Source organism: Myotis daubentonii, chromosome X (genome assembly GCF_963259705.1).
Source record: "Myotis daubentonii chromosome X, mMyoDau2.1, whole genome shotgun sequence".
Lineage (NCBI taxonomy): Eukaryota > Metazoa > Chordata > Mammalia > Chiroptera > Vespertilionidae > Myotis > Myotis daubentonii.
The window spans coordinates 109954754-109982292 of record NC_081861.1 but is presented as its reverse complement, the minus strand read 5'-3'; the positions used below and the strand labels follow the sequence as shown (position 1 = coordinate 109982292).

Genomic DNA, 27539 nt, shown 5'->3' with positions numbered 1-27539 from the left:
TGCTGAATAAGTAAATGAATAAAAAATGTATTTGAGGACAAGATTCAAGTTGCTGCCATGGTTGAAGAATTACATCTAATCTGTAATGTGTGTATTAGTGTATTATTGGCTATGACCAAGAAAAACCCATGCTGCATTGAAACTGTAAAACACCTAATGCGACATGCTAAGGAGTTTACTATTTATTTTTTGGAATTTTTAGAAGATGCTTATCCTGAGTATTAGGGGAAAAAGAAAAATTGGTTGGTATGGATTTTAAAAGAGGCATTTGTTTCAATAATGCGGGTGTGATCTACAATTTCTAATCACGGAGAATAGCAAGAATTTACGGTACCAGGAGATGGACAGCCCGACTTCACAAAGGGCTGTCCATCTCCTGAAGATGTGAACACTCGTGGCCCTCCGGAGGGCTTTCTCCCCATGATGGCTTGGAAGTCGTGGGAGACCTTTGAAAAGGCAGACTGACTCACAAATTGAGGGAGACAAAACAAAAAAAAGTAAATTATATTTTCTCTCCTGGCCAAAGTAGAGTAACAGGGATCAGATATATGCCCTGGAACACCTGAAAAAAATAATGAAATAAAATAAGATAAAATTATGAAAGACACTGGACATCAGGAAGCAGGGACAGATGCCTCACAGATAGGAAATAAATGAGGTGACTCCTCTGATGGCTCCACATTCCTTCCGTTTCTAGGCCACAGGCAGAGAGGCAAAGACCAGCAGTCACGCTATGTAGAGGAGATGGAGCTAAGACACCACAGAGAACAAGGTGGGTAGAGATCTCAAGGCAGACAACCAGAGAGCAAAATGAGAGAAAGAGAGGGAACTCCAGAATCTTGCACGCCACAAGAATGATTCCGGGGATTACTGATCAGCTTGTGTGTGAATACATTATTAGAAGCCAGGAAAGAAACCACTGGGAAGGATTCTTGATAACTGATATTCACACAGGGCCTGCAATAGTGACCTTTACTGTCAGCCAGACTAGATGCACAGGCATTGAATAATTTACGTGGAAGGGTCTTGCTTCAGTAGTGAGGAACAGTTACTTAACCATACCACATGGTATAACAGTATTTCGCCATGTACTATCACAGGGAACGGCTCTGTTTATTATAAATCAAATCTTGAAAGGGATCCCAAAGAACCAAACTGTTTCCAAGAAACACAACAGTATCTAAAAAGGGCAAATATTATTTGTGAAAAGAAAATGGATGGTGAACAACACATGGCTTTGAAATAAAGATAGGATCGGTAGTAGGGCACTGAACTATCCTTTGTCCTCAGGCTTTAATATGGCACTGTTTTTCTGATTATGTTGAAATGTTACCTTAAGAGATAATTGATCTTGATTTCTGAGGGGGATTTTGGGTGCCATCTGAAGTTGTACACCCAATGCCTCACTCACCTCACCCATATTTGGGCAAATATCAAAACCTGACGGCTGTGAGTACATAGAAAAAACATGGCTCTCAGAAGCTCCCGCCTTTCAGTTGTTACCTATAATTTATCCAGGAGAAATGAAAGTACTTGTATGACGATGTGAACACGTGAAATATTCGTGACCCCATGATTTCGAAACAGCCTCAAACTGGAATCAATCCAAAAGTCCATCAAAAGATGAATGGGGCCGAAACCGGCTTGGCTCAGTGGATAGAGCGTCGGCCTGCGGACTGAAAGGTCCCAGGTTCGATTCCGGTCAAGGGCATGTACCTGGGTTGCGGGCACATCCCCAGTAGGAGATGTGCAGGAGGCAGCTGATCGATGTTTCTCTCTCATCGATGTTTCTAACTCTCTATCTCTCTCCTTTCCTCTCTGTAAAAAATCAATAAAATATTTAAAAAAAAAAAAAAGATGAATGGGCAGCTGACCTGTGGTGTGCCCATACACGGGAACAGTTCTCTACCACAAGCAAGAACGCAACCTTGCAGGCCATTCCGGGACAATGCAGTCTGTGCAGGGGCGCGTGCTGACCCGCCTCAGGAAAGAATAAGAATGAGTCAGTACCAGGCAATGGTCTCCTAGCAACGGGGCCGCTGGGACAACAAACCCCTGAGGCCGTCTGGTCCAAGGGCGCCATGGCGTGCCAGCAGTGGCCCTTACCGGAGCCCCACAAGGGGTGGCTGCTAAAGTCGGACCTGAGGAAGAAGGCGCTCATAGAGTCGGGGCTGATCAAGCCGTGGCAGTCAGGGCCGAAGCTCGACAAAAAGCCGGAGCCCAGCAAGAAGTGGCTGCTAGGGCCGGCGCCGCTGGAGCCCTTGCCCCTGGGCATGGAATGTAAGCCCTGGTTCAAGGACAGGGACAGGTTGCCTTCCCGCTATCTCTGCAGGCAGAACAAGCAGCTTGGGAAGTGCCCCACCTCCATGGACAGCCGGCGGTGGGTATTTGTGAAGGAGGGACTGGACGACTTCAGAACGGGCTGTCCATCTGCTGAAGATGTGATCACTCGTGGCCCTCGGGAAGGCTTTCTCCCCATGATTGCTCATAGAATTCCCCGCCCTCCGCCCAAAAAGATTCACAGGCAGCCGCCCACGGGAGCGGACCTGTGTTCCAAGCTCTCGCCAGCCCAGCGAGCACGGAAGGCCTTTGTAGAGAACATTGAAGCCAGCCTGACCCAGCAGTCCCTGGCGAACTGCCTGAATCTGGAGGAAGCTCTCCCTCCAGACCTCCTCCTCAAGGTCCTGGAAGTGCTAGATCCTGACAGGAAGCTGGAGGACACGTGGGCACATTGTGAGGGCACCAAGGAAAGAAAGAAGACCCCCACACACCTGTGTGAAGAACATCCTGAGCAGACCAACCTGGAGCCTCCCCAGGCAGCGAACCTGGAGCCTCCCCAGGCAGGGATCCTGGAGCCTCCCCAGGCCGTGAAACTGGAGCCTCCCCAGGCAGTCCACCCCGTATCTTCCTGGAAGCTCAACCTGGAACCTCCCGAGGAGGACAACCTGGAACCTGAAGACCAAACCCACGTGCAAACGGCCAAGGAGAGCCTCCAGTCATATTTATTCAGTTTGTTTCCTGAGGAAGAGACAAATGCAAAATGCACAACGGATATTCCCAAAGATCTTGGGCTCCAAAAATCAAGAAGAAGAATTCGTGAATTCTGCAGATGGATCGATGATAATTTTGGAGACATAGGCATTGTTGAAGAGGACCTCATGAAACAGTTTGAGGTTGACTTAGAGGTCCCACTCACCCATAATACAGTCAAAATAAAGAAAATAAGCCAGCTTCCTTTGAAGATAAGGCCCTGCAAACAGCTAGATGACATACAGCAGAGAAAATTCTCCCTGCAGGAAGGTAACTGGCAAAGGAAACTCCGAAAACCAGAAGACCCTCATAAACCCAAACGGGAGAAGATAAGGTATGGAGCATGGTACCTGGACCCCAAATCCTGGAAAAAGCTGGTCAATGGCCAGCCTCTGCCCGACCCTAAAGTCGTCCCTGACAAGGAACATTTGACCGATGGAAGGCATCTTGAACCAGACATTATTGATGAACTTTATGGACCAATTGCCTTCAAAGATTTCATTGTAAGCAAGGGCTACAGGATGCCAGGTGTGATTGAGAAGATGTTTATGAGGAAGGGATGGAACTATGAGTCTGTGAAGACTCCTATACACCGAGTAATGAAACTCCTCTCCAAACCCAAAGAGGAGGATTCAGGGGACAAAGAGGATTAGACAATTTTCTATTTACTGTTCACTTGGCTAGTGTGTCTCTCATTTGAACATAAGTCAGAATTCACCATGAGTGCCTCACTGTGTATGGACAATTTGATTCCACAATATCTGTAAATTTTAACACCTATTGCTAATAAAACTTTCTGAATGAGCTTCTGCTTGGGTTCATCAATGTGTTATGTATTTTACCAACTATGAAGTCAATATTTACACATACTCCTCTTGGTTTTGATTGCATTAGGAGTACTATATATTTATGTCAATTATTCATTAAAAATAACCATAAATAAAAGAATTATTTACAAAAGATCTTGTTGCCCAGCCGATGTGGCTCAGTGTTTGAGCATTGACCTATGAACCAGGAGGTCATGGTTTGATTCCAGGTGAGGGCATATGCCTGGGGAGCAGGCTCGGTCCTCAGTGGGGGTGCATGCAGGATGCAGCTGATTAATGATTCTCTCTCAACACTGATGTTTCTCTCTCTTCCTCTCCTTCTCTGAAAATCAGTAAAAATCTTATATAATTAAATCCAGTGACCAAAATGTCAGGACAACCAGACAACCAGAGACTAGAACAACTGCCGCCCCTTGCCCCGGCTGGTTAGAGTTGGCTTTTTTCTTTTCTTTTTATTGCTCAAAGTGTTATATATGTCCCTTTTTTTTTTACCCCTAGTGCCCTCTCCTACACCCCTACCCCCAGTCTGCACCACCCCATAGTCTGTGTCCATGGGTTATGCATATATGAACATGAGTTCATTGGTTGAATTCTTCCCCCCTATTCCCCTTCCTGCTTTCCCTCTGAGGGTTGACAGTGTGTTCCATGTTTCTATGTCTCTAGGTCTATTTTTTTCATCAGTTTCTGTTGTTAGTTATATTTCACATATGAGTGAGATCATGTGATATGGCTCTTTCTCCCACTGGCATATTTCACTTAGCATAATGTGCCCTAGGACCATCCATGCTGCTGCAAATGGTAAGAGTTCTTTCTTTTCTCAGCTGCATAGTATTCCATTGAATAGTCGTACCACCATTTTTAATCCATTAATCAGCTGATGGGCACTTAGGCTGTTTCCAAATCTTAGCTATTGTCAATTGTGCTGCTATGAACATAGGGGAGCATATATTCTTTCAGATTGGTGTTTTCTGATTTCTTGGGATATAATCCTAGAAGTTGGATCTCTGGGTCAAATGGCAGTTCCATTTTTAATTTTTTGATGAAACTCCAAACTGTTTTCCACAGTGGCTGCACCAGTCTGTATTCCCACTGGCAGTGCACCAGGGTTCCCTTTTTTCCACATCCTTGACAACACTTGTCATTTGTGGATTAATTGATGATAGCCATTCTAACAGGTGTGAGGTGGCACCTCACTGTCCTTTTTATTTGCACCTCTTGGATGATCAGTGACCTTAAGCACTTTTTCATATGCCATTTGGCCCTCTGTGTGTCCATTTAGGAGAAGTGTCTATTTAGATCCTTTGCCCATTTTTAATTCAACTGTTTATCTTCCTTTTGTTAAGATGTATGAGTTTCGTGTAGATTTTGGAGGTTAACTCCTTAGATGTATCGTTGGCAAGTATGTCTTCCCATGCAGTGGGCACTATTTTTATTATATTGATGGTTTCATTTGCTGTGCAGAAGCTTTTTTATTTTGATGTAGTCCCATTTATTCTCTCCTTAATTTCCATTGTCCTAGGAGTTGTAGCCATAAACATAGTGCTACAAGAAATGTCTGAGATTTTGCTGCCTGTGGATTCTTCTAGGATTTTTGTGGTTTCCCGACTTATATTTAAGTCCTTCATCCATTTGAGTTTATTTTTCTGTATGGTGTAACTTGGTGTTCTAGTTTCATTTTTTCTTGCATGTTTTTGTCCAATTTTCCCAACACCATTTATTTAAGAGACTATTTTAACTCCATTGTATGCTCTTGCCTCCCTTGTCACATATTGAACATAATGACTTGTGTTGATTTCTGGGTTCTCTGTTCTGTTCCATTGGTGCCAATACCAGGCAGCTTTGAGTACATTGGCTTTGTAGTATAACTGGAAATCTGGAATTTGACTCCTCCAACTTTGATTTTCTTTCTCAATACTGCTAAGCTGTTTGGGGTATTTTTTGATTCTATATAAAAGTTTGGAGCATTTGTTCTAACTGTGAAATATGCTGTTGGTATTTTAATGGAGATTGCATTGAATCTGTAGACTGCCTGGGTACTATGGACATTGTAATGATGTTGATTCTACCAATCCATGAACACGGTATATTCTTCCACTTGCTTGTATCTTCCTGTATCTCCCTTTTCAATGTCCTGTAGTTTTCCTAGTACAGGTCTTTTATCTACTTGGCTAAGCTTATTCCTAAGTATCTAAATTTTTTTTTTTATTTCAACGGTAAATGTGGTTGTTTGTTTGGTTTCCCTTTCTGAGAGTCCATTATTGGTGTATAAAAATGCCATAGATTTCTGGTTAATTTTATATCCTGCTATGCTGCCAAATTCATTAGTTAAATCTACTAGTTTTCTGATGGAGTCTTTAGGGTTTTCTTTGCATACTATCATGTTATCAGCAAATAGTGACAGTTTTACTTCCTCCTTTACAATTTGAATGCCTTTCATTTCTTCTTGTTGTCTGATTGCAACAGCTAGTACTTCTAGTACTATGTAGAATAGGAGTGGTGAAAGTGGGCATCCTGGTCTTGTTCTTGTCCCTATTTGAAATGGTTTAAGCTTTTGTCCATTAAGTATGATGCTGCCTGTAGGTTTGTCATAGAAGGATTTTATTATGTTGAGGTATGATCCCTCTACTCCCACTTTGTTGAGAGTTTTTATTTAAAAAAGGGATTTTTGTCCCATTGGATTTTGTCAAATGCTTTCTCTGCGTCTATTGATATGATCATGTGGTTTTTATCTTTCAGCTTGTTTATGCGATGTATCACATTTATTGATTTGTGGATATTGTACTGGCCTTGCATCCCTGGAAGAACAATTGTTCATGGTGTATGATCTTTCTAAGGTATTGCTGGATCCGAGTTTCTAAAATTTTGTTGAGGATTTTAGCCACTATGTTCATCAGGGATATTGTCCTGTAATTCTCTTTCTTTGTACTGTCTTTATCTGGTTTTTGGAATAGGGTAATGCTGGCCTCAAAGAAAGAGCTTGGAAGTATTCCTTCTTTCTGAATTTTGGAATAGTTTGAGGAGGATAGGTGTTCATTCTTTCAATGTTTGGTAAAACTTCTCTGTGAAGGCATCTCGTCCAGAGTGTGTTTGCAGGGAGTTTTTTTTTTTTTTTTATGACTATTCAGGTTTTCTCATTAATTTATCCATGGATGTCAATGGGTATGAAAGTCTCCTACTGTGATTGTGTTGCTGTTGATCTCTCCCTTGATACCTTCCAGAAGTTTTGTTTATGTATTTGGATGCTCCTGTATTGGGTACATATATGTTTACCAGAGTTAAATACTTTTGTTGTATCAATACCCTTAATATTATGAAGTGGCTTTCCTTACCTCTAGTTATGACCTTCACTTTGAGGTGTATTTTTCTCAGATATAGGTATTGCTACCACAGGTTTTTTGTTTTGTTTTGTTTTGTTTTTTCGTTTCAATTTGCTTGAAGATTTTTTTACAATTTCTTCATGTTCAGTCTGTGTGAGTCCATTGTTCTGAGGTGGGTCTGTTTTAGATAGTATGTATATGAGTCATGATTTCTTATCCATTCAGCTACCCTGTGTTTTATTTGGGGAATTTAATCCATTTACGTTTAAGGTTATTATGGATAGGTCATAATTTGTTGCCATCTTTATTCTTTGAGCCTGTTTTGCTTTCTCTTTCTCCCTTTCTATTTCTTCTCTACAACAGCCCCTTTAGCATATTTTGCATAGCTGTATAGGTGGTGATAAACTCCCATAGTTGTTGTTTTTGTTTGTTTGTTTGGGTTTTTGTTTGTTTGTTTGTTTTGTTTTGTTTTTTGTCTGTGAATCTCCAAATTTCACCTTAAATTTTGAATGATAGCTTTGCTGTTTAGAGCATTATTCAAATCAGTAGTTTGCTTTGCATCAGTTTATATACTTCATTCTATTACCTTCTGGCCTGGCGTGTTTCTGTTGAGAAATCAGTTGATAGTGGACATCCCTTTTACGTAACTTTGTCTCTCTCTTGCAGCCTTTAAGATTCTTTGTCTTTTACATTTGCCAATTTAATTACGACGTGTCTTGGTTTGGGTCTTTTTGGGTTCATCTTGCTTGGGACTCTCTGTGCTTCTTGGCTTTGTGTGACTTGATTTCTCCCCCAAGTCTGGAAAGTTTTCTGTCATTGTTTCTTCTAAAAATATTTCTATTCCTTGCTCAGCCACTCTTCTTCTGCCACAACTATTATGCACATGTTGTATTGTTTCCAATTGTCCCAAAGCTCCTGTAGACTCTCCTTCTGATTTTTAAATTTTTTTTTCAGTTGCTGCTCAACTTGGGCATCTATTTATACTTTGTCTTCTAACATGCTGATTTTGTCCTCAGCTTCTTTTAGTCTATTCTTTAATCCTTCCATTGTGTTCTTTATGGCTGCTATGTCATTCTTCATTTACTTTTTTTGTAAAAGTGATTTGATTTTATTTAATTTAAATTCTTTATTGTTTAAAGTATTTCATATGTCTCCTTTTTCCATGTTGACCTCTCCCCACCTTTGCCCACCTAACAGTACATGCCCTCACCTCCCCTTACAGTTGGTGTCCATTGGTTATTCTCATATGCATGCATACAAGTCCTTTGGTTGATCTCTTATCTCCTCACCCCCTGCTTTCCCTCATGGGTTAGACCAGGGGTGGGCAAAGTTTTTGACTCGAGGGCCACAGTGGGTTCTTAAACTGGACCGGAGGGCCGGAACAAAAGCATGGATGGAGTGTTTGTGTGAACTAATATAAATTCAAAGTAAACATCATTACATAAAAGGGTACGTTTTTTTGTTTGTTTGTTTGTTTTGTTGTTGTTTTGTTTTGTTTTGTTTTGTTTTAGTTTATTCATTTCAAACGGGCCAGATCCGGCCCGCCGGCCGTAGTTTGCCCACAGCTGAGTTAGACAGTCTGTTCGAGGCTTCTATGACTCTGTTTCTATGTTTGTTCATCAGTTCATGTTCATTATATTCCACAAATGAGTGACATCATATGATATTGACCTTTCTCCAACTGACTTATTTCACTTAGCATAATGCTCTCTAGTTCCATCTATGCTGTTGTAAATGGTAAGAATTCCTTGATGCCGATGGCCATATAGTCCATGAAAAACGGGCACCTCAGTTCCGTGTTCAAGGTTCATTGTCTCTTCAAATAAAGTCATTGGTTCTTAAACAAATAAAGGTCTTTCTCTGATTCCTCTGAGCAAATCCCTCACATTCCAGTTTTAAAACAGCTATCCAGGAGTCTCCACCAAGGACTCAATTAGGTGCATCTCGGGACCCTGGATGGAGGAGGGAGGAGGGATTCGATAGGACCCTGACGGAGGGAGGAGGGATTCCATAGGACCCTGATGGAGGGAGGAGGGATTCCATAGGACCCTGATGGAGAGAGGAAGGATTCCATAGGACCCTGATGGTGGGAGGAGGGATTCCATAGGACCCTGATGGAGGAGGGAGGAGGGATTCCATAGGACCCTGATGGAGGGAGGAGGAATTCCATAGGACTCTGATTGATAGAGGAGGGATTCCATAGGACCCTGGATGGAGGGAGGAGGGATTCCATAGGACCCTGGATGGAGGGAGGAGGGATTCCATTGGACCCTGGATGGAGGGAGGAAGGATTCCATAAGACCCTGATGGAGGTAGGGAGGAGGGATTTACAGGACCCTGATGGATGGAGAAGGGATTCCATAGGATCTTGATGGAGGAGGAAAGAGGGATTCCATAGGACCCTGATGGAGGGAGAAGGGATTCAATCGGACCCAGATGGAGGTTTGAGAAGGGATTCCATAGGACCGTGATGGAGGAGGGAGGAGGAATTCCATAGGACCCTGATGGATAGAGGAGGTATTCCATGGGACCCTGGATGGAGGAGGAAGTATTCCATGGCACCTGGGAAAACACAAAATTAACCTACCCCTTATAAACAATGTATATGAGGGTGAAGTCAGGTGGATGGTGTTCAGCCCTTTGAATGTGGATGAATGTTCATGCTCAACGTATAAAACATATCCTTAAAATCACAGGTGTGCTTACCTCTGGAAAAAGGGTGTATAGAATGGGATTGGGCAGGGATTAAAAGAAAGGATTCTTGTATTTAACCTACAGTTTTGGTTTACTAAAATATGCAAATATTAACATTTGTTAATCTGGGTAGCAAGATGGAGACCCCTTAATCTAAGGACAGAGTAAATGAAATTGCAATACTGCGGATGGTCCTTGGTCAATTGTGATAGTAAATAACTGCTCTGTGAAGAGCAGGTCTGTTTTAACTTGCTCAGCTCTAACCCTACCCCATGCCTCCTTACATAGGACAGTAAAGGTCTTTGGCATCTGAGCCTTTTAATCTCCCTAACTACACTCCAAGACAGTGAATGAATGGAAGACAATTACAGACCTGCAGAGAAGGGAAACAATAGGACCCATTTTCCTGAAGGAAAAAACACTAGTGTTCCAATGTGAGAAATATTGTGTTTTCTTTGGCATCAGAAAGTGTTCCTATCCTACCTGTAAACTCTATGCCAAGTATCCCCGAAGGAGAAAGAAAGTGAATAACTGACACACTCCACTTTCCCATTTTGAGCAAAACACTGGTAGTGAAATGGACATCACAATTCTAGATCTGATCCATGCTACTTACTGAGGTGAATCAAGTAAGTCCTTTATTCATATATATAAATGAAAAAGGTTTGCCAGATGTATGAGGAAGGTAAAATAGAAGATCACAATAAACACACAAAACTATGTCATTTTGCGGGAAAACTCAGATAAAATATTGAAATAAAAGATAATTTCACCAAAAATTCAAATTCCTATTCTCAGATTTTTAAGGGAAGAAAATAGATTTATAAAAGTAAAATAAAATGTCTACTATAGAAGGAAACAATTAGAGGACAGATCAAGCACTTGCAAGATAGAAATATTTGCAACAGCATGGATTGAGCTGGAGAGTATTATGCTAAACGAAATAAGCCCGTCAGAGTAAGGTAAGTATCACATGATCTCACTCATATGTGGAATCTAATGAACAAAATAAATCCATGAAAAAAAAAGATCCAGAAACAATGTCATTTTGATTTTTAAAAAAATGAAAACTGCTGAAACCGGTTTTGCTCAGTGGATAGAGCGTCGGCCTGCGGACTGAAAGGTCCCAGGTTCGATTCCGGTCAAGGGCATGTACCTGGGTTGCTGGCACATCCCCAGTAGGAGATGTGCAGGAGGCAGCCGATCGATGTTTCTCTCTCATCGATGTTTCTAACTCTCTATCTCTCTCCCTTCCTCTCTGTAAAAAAATCAATAAAATATATTTAAAAAAAAATGAAAACTAAAAGGGGAAGTTTCTGGAATAATCTGATGTTGAAAAATGTTGCTATATTACAAGGTATCAGTATTATCTTAAATGTGCTTATTATATGTGATCGAAGTTATGGTAACAACTACCTGTAAGACACAATCTTCACATGCTGTCTATTTAAGAAGCAAAAAATGGGACAATGGAGAAAGATAAGTACTCTACATCAGTAATCACTCTTCAGAAATATTTGCTTTGGGAGATGGTAAACAACTACAGCAGGCTCTTTTTCAATAGCCATATTTCCTAATGTTAGCTGCCATAGCCAGTGTAGGATGAATACTTGGAAGATGCTTATGTTCATACAGTAATGTAACCTCATGTATTTAAGAGTGAAGAGAGCTCTAGAAACATTATTTGGAACACCTGATGCTCATTCATTATATTTCATTGGCTAATTTTTAAATATATATATATATATATATTTAGAGAGATAGGGAGAGGGAAAGAGGGATAGAAACATCAGTGATGAGAGAGAATCATTGATCAGCTGCCTCTTGATGGCCCCTACTGGGGATTGAGCCTTCTTGCCTGCACCACCCTGATTACGTGACCTTCACCAAAATGTTACCAGGGACACTTCAGTCCCCAGGCTGAGGCTCTTGGAGAACCTTTTGAGCTCGGCATGTCAGCATTTTGAAAAACCCTAACTTAACTCTGGTGCCATGTCACATATAGGAATTTTTTGACATTTGCAACCATAGTACAAGGAAGATTTATATGTTTGATTATTATTTTATATATTTAAATGCCATTTAACAAAGAAAAATCAACCAAAAAAATGAGTTCGCGTGTCATAGGTTCAACATCACTGCTATCCAATGATCCAAAACAGCTAGGATTCACTTGACAATTTCGATAACGGGTACATGTAATTTCTGTTGCATATCTATCTTTCCTCTTTGGAAAAGGTATATGTCACATGACAAATGGGGACAATAGTGAACTTTTAAAGGGGTTTGAATATACTGGTCATTACCTTTGGCTACGTATCATTTTTCCTATGAAAATGTCACCTCGTTCTTATCCTTAAATGGAGATATTCTCCCAGTGCTTCCTACTGCAGGAAACAATAATATTAATATTAATAATGATATTAATAATAATATTAATTTACAAGCAATGACTTCTAGAATAGATTGAGTTCCCATTGAATCGTGGTCACTGATTTTCTATTCCTTAGCTTCATATTTTAACTTATACCAACCACTTAAGTCTTCCTAGCTGTATTAATGTATTTAATTCTATTTCATTGATTTGCAATCTCAGCCTACCTCACTTAACACTTACTCAGAAAGAATGTACTTCAAGGGTGAAGTCTGAAGAAAATCTTTAAAATAATCAGATGGCAAAAATTGATGGGAATTTTCTTATAAGGAGAGTATGGTGTTTGTATCTTTAATTGCAATAGTTTGCATATTGGACACACTGCCTCATACAAAAGGAGAACTGAACCAATGTATGCTGAATAAGTAAATGAATAAAAAATGTATTTGAGGACAAGATTCAAGTTGCTGCCATGGTTGAAGAATTACATCTAATCTGTAATGTGTGTATTAGTGTATTATTGGCTATGACCAAGAAAAACCCATGCTGCATTGAAACTGTAAAACACCTAATGCGACATGCTAAGGAGTTTACTATTTATTTTTTGGAATTTTTAGAAGATGCTTATCCTGAGTATTAGGGGAAAAAGAAAAATTGGTTGGTATGGATTTTAAAAGAGGCATTTGTTTCAATAATGTGGGTGTGATCTACAATTTCTAATCACGGAGAATAGCAAGAATTTACGGTACCAGGAGATGGACAGCCCGACTTCACAAAGGGCTGTCCATCTCCTGAGGATGTGAACACTCGTGGCCCTCCGGAGGGCTTTCTCCCCATGATGGCTTGGAAGTCGTGGGAGACCTTTGAAAAGGCAGACTGACTCACAAATTGAGGGAGACAAAACAAAAAAAAGTAAATTATATTTTCTCTCCTGGCCAAAGTAGAGTAACAGGGATCAGATATATGCCCTGGAACACCTGAAAAAAATAATGAAATAAAATAAGATAAAATTATGAAAGACACTGGACATCAGGAAGCAGGGACAGATGCCTCACAGATAGGAAATAAATGAGGTGACTCCTCTGATGGCTCCACATTCCTTCCGTTTCTAGGCCACAGGCAGAGAGGCAAAGACCAGCAGTCACGCTATGTAGAGGAGATGGAGCTAAGACACCACAGAGAACAAGGTGGGTAGAGATCTCAAGGCAGACAACCAGAGAGCAAAATGAGAGAAAGAGAGGGAACTCCAGAATCTTGCACGCCACAAGAATGATTCCGGGGATTACTGATCAGCTTGTGTGTGAATACATTATTAGAAGCCAGGAAAGAAACCACTGGGAAGGATTCTTGATAACTGATATTCACACAGGGCCTGCAATAGTGACCTTTACTGTCAGCCAGACTAGATGCACAGGCATTGAATAATTTACGTGGAAGGGTCTTGCTTCAGTAGTGAGGAACAGTTACTTAACCATACCACATGGTATAACAGTATTTCGCCATGTACTATCACAGGGAACGGCTCTGTTTATTATAAATCAAATCTTGAAAGGGATCCCAAAGAACCAAACTGTTTCCAAGAAACACAACAGTATCTAAAAAGGGCAAATATTATTTGTGAAAAGAAAATGGATGGTGAACAACACATGGCTTTGAAATAAAGATAGGATCGGTAGTAGGGCACTGAACTATCCTTTGTCCTCAGGCTTTAATATGGCACTGTTTTTCTGATTATGTTGAAATGTTACCTTAAGAGATAATTGATCTTGATTTCTGAGGGGGATTTTGGGTGCCATCTGAAGTTGTACACCCAATGCCTCACTCACCTCACCCATATTTGGGCAAATATCAAAACCTGACGGCTGTGAGTACATAGAAAAAACATGGCTCTCAGAAGCTCCCGCCTTTCAGTTGTTACCTATAATTTATCCAGGAGAAATGAAAGTACTTGTATGACGATGTGAACACGTGAAATATTCGTGACCCCATGATTTCGAAACAGCCTCAAACTGGAATCAATCCAAAAGTCCATCAAAAGATGAATGGGGCCGAAACCGGCTTGGCTCAGTGGATAGAGCGTCGGCCTGCGGACTGAAAGGTCCCAGGTTCGATTCCGGTCAAGGGCATGTACCTGGGTTGCGGGCACATCCCCAGTAGGAGATGTGCAGGAGGCAGCTGATCGATGTTTCTCTCTCATCGATGTTTCTAACTCTCTATCTCTCTCCCTTCCTCTCTGTAAAAAATCAATAAAATATTTAAAAAAAAAAAAAAAAGATGAATGGGCAGCTGACCTGTGGTGTGCCCATACACGGGAACAGTTCTCTACCACAAGCAAGAACGCAACCTTGCAGGCCATTCCGGGACAATGCAGTCTGTGCAGGGGCGCGTGCTGACCCGCCTCAGGAAAGAATAAGAATGAGTCAGTACCAGGCAATGGTCTCCTAGCAACGGGGCCGCTGGGACAACAAACCCCTGAGGCCGTCTGGTCCAAGGGCGCCATGGCGTGCCAGCAGTGGCCCTTACCGGAGCCCCACAAGGGGTGGCTGCTAAAGTCGGACCTGAGGAAGAAGGCGCTCATAGAGTCGGGGCTGATCAAGCCGTGGCAGTCAGGGCCGAAGCTCGACAAAAAGCCGGAGCCCAGCAAGAAGTGGCTGCTAGGGCCGGCGCCGCTGGAGCCCTTGCCCCTGGGCATGGAATGTAAGCCCTGGTTCAAGGACAGGGACAGGTTGCCTTCCCGCTATCTCTGCAGGCAGAACAAGCAGCTTGGGAAGTGCCCCACCTCCATGGACAGCCGGCGGTGGGTATTTGTGAAGGAGGGACTGGACGACTTCAGAACGGGCTGTCCATCTGCTGAAGATGTGATCACTCGTGGCCCTCGGGAAGGCTTTCTCCCCATGATTGCTCATAGAATTCCCCGCCCTCCGCCCAAAAAGATTCACAGGCAGCCGCCCACGGGAGCGGACCTGTGTTCCAAGCTCTCGCCAGCCCAGCGAGCACGGAAGGCCTTTGTAGAGAACATTGAAGCCAGCCTGACCCAGCAGTCCCTGGCGAACTGCCTGAATCTGGAGGAAGCTCTCCCTCCAGACCTCCTCCTCAAGGTCCTGGAAGTGCTAGATCCTGACAGGAAGCTGGAGGACACGTGGGCACATTGTGAGGGCACCAAGGAAAGAAAGAAGACCCCCACACACCTGTGTGAAGAACATCCTGAGCAGACCAACCTGGAGCCTCCCCAGGCAGCGAACCTGGAGCCTCCCCAGGCAGGGATCCTGGAGCCTCCCCAGGCCGTGAAACTGGAGCCTCCCCAGGCAGTCCACCCCGTATCTTCCTGGAAGCTCAACCTGGAACCTCCCGAGGAGGACAACCTGGAACCTGAAGACCAAACCCACGTGCAAACGGCCAAGGAGAGCCTCCAGTCATATTTATTCAGTTTGTTTCCTGAGGAAGAGACAAATGCAAAATGCACAACGGATATTCCCAAAGATCTTGGGCTCCAAAAATCAAGAAGAAGAATTCGTGAATTCTGCAGATGGATCGATGATAATTTTGGAGACATAGGCATTGTTGAAGAGGACCTCATGAAACAGTTTGAGGTTGACTTAGAGGTCCCACTCACCCATAATACAGTCAAAATAAAGAAAATAAGCCAGCTTCCTTTGAAGATAAGGCCCTGCAAACAGCTAGATGACATACAGCAGAGAAAATTCTCCCTGCAGGAAGGTAACTGGCAAAGGAAACTCCGAAAACCAGAAGACCCTCATAAACCCAAACGGGAGAAGATAAGGTATGGAGCATGGTACCTGGACCCCAAATCCTGGAAAAAGCTGGTCAATGGCCAGCCTCTGCCCGACCCTAAAGTCGTCCCTGACAAGGAACATTTGACCGATGGAAGGCATCTTGAACCAGACATTATTGATGAACTTTATGGACCAATTGCCTTCAAAGATTTCATTGTAAGCAAGGGCTACAGGATGCCAGGTGTGATTGAGAAGATGTTTATGAGGAAGGGATGGAACTATGAGTCTGTGAAGACTCCTATACACCGAGTAATGAAACTCCTCTCCAAACCCAAAGAGGAGGATTCAGGGGACAAAGAGGATTAGACAATTTTCTATTTACTGTTCACTTGGCTAGTGTGTCTCTCATTTGAACATAAGTCAGAATTCACCATGAGTGCCTCACTGTGTATGGACAATTTGATTCCACAATATCTGTAAATTTTAACACCTATTGCTAATAAAACTTTCTGAATGAGCTTCTGCTTGGGTTCATCAATGTGTTATGTATTTTACCAACTATGAAGTCAATATTTACACATACTCCTCTTGGTTTTGATTGCATTAGGAGTACTATATATTTATGTCAATTATTCATTAAAAATAACCATAAATAAAAGAATTACTTACAAAAGATCTTGTTGCCCAGCCGATGTGGCTCAGTGTTTGAGCATTGACCTATGAACCAGGAGGTCATGGTTTGATTCCAGGTGAGGGCATATGCCTGGGGAGCAGGCTCGGTCCTCAGTGGGGGTGCATGCAGGATGCAGCTGATTAATGATTCTCTCTCAACACTGATGTTTCTCTCTCTTCCTCTCCTTCTCTGAAAATCAGTAAAAATCTTATATAATTAAATCCAGTGACCAAAATATCAGGACAACCAGACAACCAGAGACTAGAACAACTGCCGCCCCTTGCCCCGGCTGGTTAGAGTTGGCTTTTTTCTTTTCTTTTTATTGCTCAAAGTGTTATATATGTCCCTTTTTTTTTTACCCCTAGTGCCCTCTCCTACACCCCTACCCCCAGTCTGCACCACCCCATAGTCTGTGTCCATGGGTTATGCATATATGAACATGAGTTCATTGGTTGAATTCTTCCCCCCTATTCCCCTTCCTGCTTTCCCTCTGAGGGTTGACAGTGTGTTCCATGTTTCTATGTCTCTAGGTCTATTTTTTTCATCAGTTTCTGTTGTTAGTTATATTTCACATATGAGTGAGATCATGTGATATGGCTCTTTCTCCCACTGGCATATTTCACTTAGCATAATGTGCCCTAGGACCATCCATGCTGCTGCAAATGGTAAGAGTTCTTTCTTTTCTCAGCTGCATAGTATTCCATTGAATAGTCGTACCACCATTTTTAATCCATTAATCAGCTGATGGGCACTTAGGCTGTTTCCAAATCTTAGCTATTGTCAATTGTGCTGCTATGAACATAGGGGAGCATATATTCTTTCAGATTGGTGTTTTCTGATTTCTTGGGATATAATCCTAGAAGTTGGATCTCTGGGTCAAATGGCAGTTCCATTTTTAATTTTTTGATGAAACTCCAAACTGTTTTCCACAGTGGCTGCACCAGTCTGTATTCCCACTGGCAGTGCACCAGGGTTCCCTTTTTTCCACATCCTTGACAACACTTGTCATTTGTGGATTAATTGATGATAGCCATTCTAACAGGTGTGAGGTGGCACCTCACTGTCCTTTTTATTTGCACCTCTTGGATGATCAGTGACCTTAAGCACTTTTTCATATGCCATTTGGCCCTCTGTGTGTCCATTTAGGAGAAGTGTCTATTTAGATCCTTTGCCCATTTTTAATTCAACTGTTTATCTTCCTTTTGTTAAGATGTATGAGTTTCGTGTAGATTTTGGAGGTTAACTCCTTAGATGTATCGTTGGCAAGTATGTCTTCCCATGCAGTGGGCACTATTTTTATTTTATTGATGGTTTCATTTGCTGTGCAGAAGCTTTTTTATTTTGATGTAGTCCCATTTATTCTCTCCTTAATTTCCATTGTCCTAGGAGTTGTAGCCATAAACATAGTGCTACAAGAAATGTCTGAGATTTTGCTGCCTGTGGATTCTTCTAGGATTTTTGTGGTTTCCCGACTTATATTTAAGTCCTTCATCCATTTGAGTTTATTTTTCTGTATGGTGTAACTTGGTGTTCTAGTTTCATTTTTTCTTGCATGTTTTTGTCCAATTTTCCCAACACCATTTATTTAAGAGACTATTTTAACTCCATTGTATGCTCTTGCCTCCCTTGTCACATATTGAACATAATGACTTGTGTTGATTTCTGGGTTCTCTGTTCTGTTCCATTGGTGCATATGTCTGTCCTTGTGCCAATACCAGGCAGCTTTGAGTACATTGGCTTTGTAGTATAACTGGAAATCTGGAATTTGACTCCTCCAACTTTGATTTTCTTTCTCAATACTGCTAAGCTGTTTGGGGTATTTTTTGATTCTATATAAAAGTTTGGAGCATTTGTTCTAACTGTGAAATATGCTGTTGGTATTTTAATGGAGATTGCATTGAATCTGTAGACTGCCTGGGTACTATGGACATTGTAATGATGTTGATTCTACCAATCCATGAACACGGTATATTCTTCCACTTGCTTGTATCTTCCTGTATCTCCCTTTTCAATGTCCTGTAGTTTTCCTAGTACAGGTCTTTTATCTACTTGGCTAAGCTTATTCCTAAGTATCTAAATTTTTTTTTATTTCAACGGTAAATGTGGTTGTTTGTTTGGTTTCCCTTTCTGAGAGTCCATTATTGGTGTATAAAAATGCCATAGATTTCTGGTTAATTTTATATCCTGCTATGCTGCCAAATTCATTAGTTAAATCTACTAGTTTTCTGATGGAGTCTTTAGGGTTTTCTTTGCATACTATCATGTTATCAGCAAATAGTGACAGTTTTACTTCCTCCTTTACAATTTGAATGCCTTTCATTTCTTCTTGTTGTCTGATTGCAACAGCTAGTACTTCTAGTACTATGTAGAATAGGAGTGGTGAAAGTGGGCATCCTGGTCTTGTTCTTGTCCCTATTTGAAATGGTTTAAGCTTTTGTCCATTAAGTATGATGCTGCCTGTAGGTTTGTCATAGAAGGATTTTATTATGTTGAGGTATGATCCCTCTACTCCCACTTTGTTGAGAGTTTTTATTTAAAAAAGGGATTTTTGTCCCATTGGATTTTGTCAAATGCTTTCTCTGTGTCTATTGATATGATCATGTGGTTTTTATCTTTCAGCTTGTTTATGCGATGTATCACATTTATTGATTTGTGGATATTGTACTGGCCTTGCATCCCTGGAAGAACAATTGTTCATGGTGTATGATCTTTCTAAGGTATTGCTGGATCCGAGTTTCTAAAATTTTGTTGAGGATTTTAGCCACTATGTTCATCAGGGATATTGTCCTGTAATTCTCTTTCTTTGTACTGTCTTTATCTGGTTTTTGGAATAGGGTAATGCTGGCCTCAAAGAAAGAGCTTGGAAGTATTCCTTCTTTCTGAATTTTGGAATAGTTTGAGGAGGATAGGTGTTCATTCTTTCAATGTTTGGTAAAACTTCTCTGTGAGGGCATCTCGTCCAGAGTGTGTTTGCAGGGAGTTTTTTTTTTTTTTATGACTATTCAGGTTTTCTCATTAATTTATCCATGGATGTCAATGGGTATGAAAGTCTCCTACTGTGATTGTGTTGCTGTTGATCTCTCCCTTGATACCTTCCAGAAGTTTTGTTTATGTATTTGGATGCTCCTGTATTGGGTACATATATGTTTACCAGAGTTAAATACTTTTGTTGTATCAATACCCTTAATATTATGAAGTGGCTTTCCTTACCTCTAGTTATGACCTTCACTTTGAGGTGTATTTTTCTCAGATATAGGTATTGCTACCACAGGTTTTTTGTTTTGTTTTGTTTTGTTTTTTCGTTTCAATTTGCTTGAAGATTTTTTTACAATTTCTTCATGTTCAGTCTGTGTGAGTCCATTGTTCTGAGGTGGGTCTGTTTTAGATAGTATGTATATGAGTCATGATTTCTTATCCATTCAGCTACCCTGTGTTTTATTTGGGGAATTTAATCCATTTACGTTTAAGGTTATTATGGATAGGTCATAATTTGTTGCCATCTTTATTCTTTGAGCCTGTTTTGCTTTCTCTTTCTCCCTTTCTATTTCTTCTCTACAACAGCCCCTTTAGCATATTTTGCATAGCTGTATAGGTGGTGATAAACTCCCATAGTTGTTGTTTTTGTTTGTTTGTTTGGGTTTTTGTTTGTTTGTTTGTTTTGTTTTGTTTTTTGTCTGTGAATCTCCAAATTTCACCTTAAATTTTGAATGATAGCTTTGCTGTTTAGAGCATTATTCAAATCAGTAGTTTGCTTTGCATCAGTTTATATACTTCATTCTATTACCTTCTGGCCTGGCGTGTTTCTGTTGAGAAATCAGTTGATAGTGGACATCCCTTTTACGTAACTTTGTCTCTCTCTTGCAGCCTTTAAGATTCTTTGTCTTTTACATTTGCCAATTTAATTACGACGTGTCTTGGTTTGGGTCTTTTTGGGTTCATCTTGCTTGGGACTCTCTGTGCTTCTTGGCTTTGTGTGACTTGATTTCTCCCCCAAGTCTGGAAAGTTTTCTGTCATTGTTTCTTCTAAAAATATTTCTATTCCTTGCTCAGCCACTCTTCTTCTGCCACAACTATTATGCACATGTTGTATTGTTTCCAATTGTCCCAAAGATCCTGTAGACTCTCCTTCTGATTTTTAAATTTTTTTTTTCAGTTGCTGCTCAACTTGGGCATCTATTTATACTTTGTCTTCTAACATGCTGATTTTGTCCTCAGCTTCTTTTAGTCTATTCTTTAATCCTTCCATTGTGTTCTTTATGGCTGCTATGTCATTCTTCATTTACTTTTTTTGTAAAAGTGATTTGATTTTATTTAATTTAAATTCTTTATTGTTTAAAGTATTTCATATGTCTCCTTTTTCCATGTTGACCTCTCCCCACCTTTGCCCACCTACCAGTACATGCCCTCACCTCCCCTTACAGTTGGTGTCCATTGGTTATTCTCATATGCATGCATACAAGTCCTTTGGTTGATCTCTTATCTCCTCACCCCCTGCTTTCCCTCATGGGTTAGACCAGGGGTGGGCAAAGTTTTTGACTCGAGGGCCACAGTGGGTTCTTAAACTGGACCGGAGGGCCGGAACAAAAGCATGGATGGAGTGTTTGTGTGAACTAATATAAATTCAAAGTAAACATCATTACATAAAAGGGTACGTTTTTTTGTTTGTTTGTTTGTTTTGTTGTTGTTTTGTTTTGTTTTGTTTTGTTTTAGTTTATTCATTTCAAACGGGCCAGATCCGGCCCGCCGGCCGTAGTTTGCCCACAGCTGAGTTAGACAGTCTGTTCGAGGCTTCTATGACTCTGTTTCTATGTTTGTTCATCAGTTCATGTTCATTATATTCCACAAATGAGTGACATCATATGATATTGACCTTTCTCCAACTGACTTATTTCACTTAGCATAATGCTCTCTAGTTCCATCTATGCTGTTGTAAATGGTAAGAATTCCTTGATGCCGATGGCCATATAGTCCATGAAAAACGGGCACCTCAGTTCCGTGTTCAAGGTTCATTGTCTCTTCAAATAAAGTCATTGGTTCTTAAACAAATAAAGGTCTTTCTCTGATTCCTCTGAGCAAATCCCTCACATTCCAGTTTTAAAACAGCTATCCAGGAGTCTCCACCAAGGACTCAATTAGGTGCATCTCGGGACCCTGGATGGAGGAGGGAGGAGGGATTCGATAGGACCCTGACGGAGGGAGGAGGGATTCCATAGGACCCTGATGGAGGGAGGAGGGATTCCATAGGACCCTGATGGAGAGAGGAAGGATTCCATAGGACCCTGATGGTGGGAGGAGGGATTCCATAGGACCCTGATGGAGGAGGGAGGAGGGATTCCATAGGACCCTGATGGAGGGAGGAGGAATTCCATAGGACTCTGATTGATAGAGGAGGGATTCCATAGGACCCTGGATGGAGGGAGGAGGGATTCCATAGGACCCTGATGGAGGGAGGAGGAATTCCATAGGACTCTGATTGATAGAGGAGGGATTCCATAGGACCCTGGATGGAGGGAGGAGGGATTCCATAGGACCCTGGATGGAGGGAGGAGGGATTCCATTGGACCCTGGATGGAGGGAGGAAGGATTCCATAAGACCCTGATGGAGGTAGGGAGGAGGGATTTACAGGACCCTGATGGATGGAGAAGGGATTCCATAGGATCTTGATGGAGGAGGAAAGAGGGATTCCATAGGACCCTGATGGAGGGAGAAGGGATTCAATCGGACCCAGATGGAGGTTTGAGAAGGGATTCCATAGGACCGTGATGGAGGAGGGAGGAGGAATTCCATAGGACCCTGATGGATAGAGGAGGTATTCCATGGGACCCTGGATGGAGGAGGAAGTATTCCATGGCACCTGGGAAAACACAAAATTAACCTACCCCTTATAAACAATGTATATGAGGGTGAAGTCAGGTGGATGGTGTTCAGCCCTTTGAATGTGGATGAATGTTCATGCTCAACGTATAAAACATATCCTTAAAATCACAGGTGTGCTTACCTCTGGAAAAAGGGTGTATAGAATGGGATTGGGCAGGGATTAAAAGAAAGGATTCTTGTATTTAACCTACAGTTTTGGTTTACTAAAATATGCAAATATTAACATTTGTTAATCTGGGTAGCAAGATGGAGACCCCTTAATCTAAGGACAGAGTAAATGAAATTGCAATACTGCGGATGGTCCTTGGTCAATTGTGATAGTAAATAGCTGCTCTGTGAAGAGCAGGTCTGTTTTAACTTGCTCAGCTCTAACCCTACCCCATGCCTCCTTACATAGGACAGTAAAGGTCTTTGGCATCTGAGCCTTTTAATCTCCCTAACTACACTCCAAGACAGTGAATGAATGGAAGACAATTACAGACCTGCAGAGAAGGGAAACAATAGGACCCATTTTCCTGAAGGAAAAAACACTAGTGTTCCAATGTGAGAAATATTGTGTTTTCTTTGGCATCAGAAAGTGTTCCTATCCTACCTGTAAACTCTATGCCAAGTATCCCCGAAGGAGAAAGAAAGTGAATAACTGACACACTCCACTTTCCCATTTTGAGCAAAACACTGGTAGTGAAATGGACATCACAATTCTAGATCTGATCCATGCTACTTACTGAGGTGAATCAAGTAAGTCCTTTATTCATATATATAAATGAAAAAGGTTTGCCAGATGTATGAGGAAGGTAAAATAGAAGATCACAATAAACACACAAAACTATGTCATTTTGCGGGAAAACTCAGATAAAATATTGAAATAAAAGATAATTTCACCAAAAATTCAAATTCCTATTCTCAGATTTTTAAGGGAAGAAAATAGATTTATAAAAGTAAAATAAAATGTCTACTATAGAAGGAAACAATTAGAGGACAGATCAAGCACTTGCAAGATAGAAATATTTGCAACAGCATGGATTGAGCTGGAGAGTATTATGCTAAACGAAATAAGCCCGTCAGAGTAAGGTAAGTATCACATGATCTCACTCATATGTGGAATCTAATGAACAAAATAAATCCATGAAAAAAAAAGATCCAGAAACAATGTCATTTTGATTTTTAAAAAAATGAAAACTGCTGAAACCGGTTTTGCTCAGTGGATAGAGCGTCGGCCTGCGGACTGAAAGGTCCCAGGTTCGATTCCGGTCAAGGGCATGTACCTGGGTTGCTGGCACATCCCCAGTAGGAGATGTGCAGGAGGCAGCCGATCGATGTTTCTCTCTCATCGATGTTTCTAACTCTCTATCTCTCTCCCTTCCTCTCTGTAAAAAAATCAATAAAATATATTTTTAAAAAAATGAAAACTAAAAGGGGAAGTTTCTGGAATAATCTGATGTTGAAAAATGTTGCTATATTACAAGGTATCAGTATTATCTTAAATGTGCTTATTATATGTGATCGAAGTTATGGTAACAACTACCTGTAAGACACAATCTTCACATGCTGTCTATTTAAGAAGCAAAAAATGGGACAATGGAGAAAGATAAGTACTCTACATCAGTAATCACTCTTCAGAAATATTTGCTTTGGGAGATGGTAAACAACTACAGCAGGCTCTTTTTCAATAGCCATATTTCCTAATGTTAGCTGCCATAGCCAGTGTAGGATGAATACTTGGAAGATGCTTATGTTCATACAGTAATGTAACCTCATGTATTTAAGAGTGAAGAGAGCTCTAGAAACATTATTTGGAACACCTGATGCTCATTCATTATATTTCATTGGCTAATTTTTAAATATATATATATATATATATATATATATATATATATATATATATATATATATTTAGAGAGATAGGGAGAGGGAAAGAGGGATAGAAACATCAGTGATGAGAGAGAATCATTGATCAGCTGCCTCTTGATGGCCCCTACTGGGGATTGAGCCTTCTTGCCTGCACCACCCTGATTACGTGACCTTCACCAAAATGTTACCAGGGACACTTCAGTCCCCAGGCTGAGGCTCTTGGAGAACCTTTTGAGCTCGGCATGTCAGCATTTTGAAAAACCCTAACTTAACTCTGGTGCCATGTCACATATAGGAATTTTTTGACATTTGCAACCATAGTACAAGGAAGATTTATATGTTTGATTATTATTTTATATATTTAAATGCCATTTAACAAAGAAAAATCAACCAAAAAAATGAGTTCGCGTGTCATAGGTTCAACATCACTGCTATCCAATGATCCAAAACAGCTAGGATTCACTTGACAATTTCGATAACGGGTACATGTAATTTCTGTTGCATATCTATCTTTCCTCTTTGGAAAAGGTATATGTCACATGACAAATGGGGACAATAGTGAACTTTTAAAGGGGTTTGAATATACTGGTCATTACCTTTGGCTACGTATCATTTTTCCTATGAAAATGTCACCTCGTTCTTATCCTTAAATGGAGATATTCTCCCAGTGCTTCCTACTGCAGGAAACAATAATATTAATATTAATAATGATATTAATAATAATATTAATTTACAAGCAATGACTTCTAGAATAGATTGAGTTCCCATTGAATCGTGGTCACTGATTTTCTATTCCTTAGCTTCATATTTTAACTTATACCAACCACTTAAGTCTTCCTAGCTGTATTAATGTATTTAATTCTATTTCATTGATTTGCAATCTCAGCCTACCTCACTTAACACTTACTCAGAAAGAATGTACTTCAAGGGTGAAGTCTGAAGAAAATCTTTAAAATAATCAGATGGCAAAAATTGATGGGAATTTTCTTATAAGGAGAGTATGGTGTTTGTATCTTTAATTGCAATAGTTTGCATATTGGACACACTGCCTCATACAAAAGGAGAACTGAACCAATGTATGCTGAATAAGTAAATGAATAAAAAATGTATTTGAGGACAAGATTCAAGTTGCTGCCATGGTTGAAGAATTACATCTAATCTGTAATGTGTGTATTAGTGTATTATTGGCTATGACCAAGAAAAACCCATGCTGCATTGAAACTGTAAAACACCTAATGCGACATGCTAAGGAGTTTACTATTTATTTTTTGGAATTTTTAGAAGATGCTTATCCTGAGTATTAGGGGAAAAAGAAAAATTGGTTGGTATGGATTTTAAAAGAGGCATTTGTTTCAATAATGCGGGTGTGATCTACAATTTCTAATCACGGAGAATAGCAAGAATTTACGGTACCAGGAGATGGACAGCCCGACTTCACAAAGGGCTGTCCATCTCCTGAAGATGTGAACACTCGTGGCCCTCCGGAGGGCTTTCTCCCCATGATGGCTTGGAAGTCGTGGGAGACCTTTGAAAAGGCAGACTGACTCACAAATTGAGGGAGACAAAACAAAAAAAAGTAAATTATATTTTCTCTCCTGGCCAAAGTAGAGTAACAGGGATCAGATATATGCCCTGGAACACCTGAAAAAAATAATGAAATAAAATAAGATAAAATTATGAAAGACACTGGACATCAGGAAGCAGGGACAGATGCCTCACAGATAGGAAATAAATGAGGTGACTCCTCTGATGGCTCCACATTCCTTCCGTTTCTAGGCCACAGGCAGAGAGGCAAAGACCAGCAGTCACGCTATGTAGAGGAGATGGAGCTAAGACACCACAGAGAACAAGGTGGGTAGAGATCTCAAGGCAGACAACCAGAGAGCAAAATGAGAGAAAGAGAGGGAACTCCAGAATCTTGCACGCCACAAGAATGATTCCGGGGATTACTGATCAGCTTGTGTGTGAATACATTATTAGAAGCCAGGAAAGAAACCACTGGGAAGGATTCTTGATAACTGATATTCACACAGGGCCTGCAATAGTGACCTTTACTGTCAGCCAGACTAGATGCACAGGCATTGAATAATTTACGTGGAAGGGTCTTGCTTCAGTAGTGAGGAACAGTTACTTAACCATACCACATGGTATAACAGTATTTCGCCATGTACTATCACAGGGAACGGCTCTGTTTATTATAAATCAAATCTTGAAAGGGATCCCAAAGAACCAAACTGTTTCCAAGAAACACAACAGTATCTAAAAAGGGCAAATATTATTTGTGAAAAGAAAATGGATGGTGAACAACACATGGCTTTGAAATAAAGATAGGATCGGTAGTAGGGCACTGAACTATCCTTTGTCCTCAGGCTTTAATATGGCACTGTTTTTCTGATTATGTTGAAATGTTACCTTAAGAGATAATTGATCTTGATTTCTGAGGGGGATTTTGGGTGCCATCTGAAGTTGTACACCCAATGCCTCACTCACCTCACCCATATTTGGGCAAATATCAAAACCTGACGGCTGTGAGTACATAGAAAAAACATGGCTCTCAGAAGCTCCCGCCTTTCAGTTGTTACCTATAATTTATCCAGGAGAAATGAAAGTACTTGTATGACGATGTGAACACGTGAAATATTCGTGACCCCATGATTTCGAAACAGCCTCAAACTGGAATCAATCCAAAAGTCCATCAAAAGATGAATGGGGCCGAAACCGGCTTGGCTCAGTGGATAGAGCGTCGGCCTGCGGACTGAAAGGTCCCAGGTTCGATTCCGGTCAAGGGCATGTACCTGGGTTGCGGGCACATCCCCAGTAGGAGATGTGCAGGAGGCAGCTGATCGATGTTTCTCTCTCATCGATGTTTCTAACTCTCTATCTCTCTCCCTTCCTCTCTGTAAAAAATCAATAAAATATTTAAAAAAAAAAAAAAAGATGAATGGGCAGCTGACCTGTGGTGTGCCCATACACGGGAACAGTTCTCTACCACAAGCAAGAACGCAACCTTGCAGGCCATTCCGGGACAATGCAGTCTGTGCAGGGGCGCGTGCTGACCCGCCTCAGGAAAGAATAAGAATGAGTCAGTACCAGGCAATGGTCTCCTAGCAACGGGGGCGCTGGGACAACAAACCCCTGAGGCCGTCTGGTCCAAGGGCGCC

At 41.0% G+C, this 27539-nt stretch overlaps 2 protein-coding genes across 2 annotated transcripts; both read left to right on the top strand.

Annotated features, from left to right (window-relative positions):
- The first annotated feature begins 2081 nt into the window (after positions 1-2081).
- On the top strand, positions 2082-3683 carry LOC132223598 (protein FAM47A-like). The gene is made up of 2 exons (XM_059678695.1): positions 2082-2816; positions 2916-3683. The coding sequence occupies exons 1-2, from the start codon at positions 2082-2084 to the stop codon at positions 3681-3683; spliced, it is 1503 nt and encodes a 500-aa protein (XP_059534678.1).
- An 11057-nt stretch (positions 3684-14740) lies between these two features.
- LOC132223597 (protein FAM47A-like) lies at positions 14741-16342 on the top strand. Its single transcript, XM_059678694.1, has 2 exons — positions 14741-15475; positions 15575-16342. The coding sequence occupies exons 1-2, from the start codon at positions 14741-14743 to the stop codon at positions 16340-16342; spliced, it is 1503 nt and encodes a 500-aa protein (XP_059534677.1).
- The last annotated feature ends 11197 nt before the right edge of the window (positions 16343-27539 follow it).

Excerpts from the sequence above, each read along its gene's own strand:
- LOC132223598 (XM_059678695.1), top strand. The coding sequence starts at position 2,082 with ATGGCGTGCCAGCAGTGGCCCTTACCGGAGCCCCACAAGGGGTGGCTG. Across the intron at positions 2,817-2,915 it reads CCAACCTGGAGCCTCCCCAG|CTCAACCTGGAACCTCCCGA; the intron begins GCAGCGAACCTG and ends TCTTCCTGGAAG.
- LOC132223597 (XM_059678694.1), top strand. The coding sequence starts at position 14,741 with ATGGCGTGCCAGCAGTGGCCCTTACCGGAGCCCCACAAGGGGTGGCTG. Across the intron at positions 15,476-15,574 it reads CCAACCTGGAGCCTCCCCAG|CTCAACCTGGAACCTCCCGA; the intron begins GCAGCGAACCTG and ends TCTTCCTGGAAG.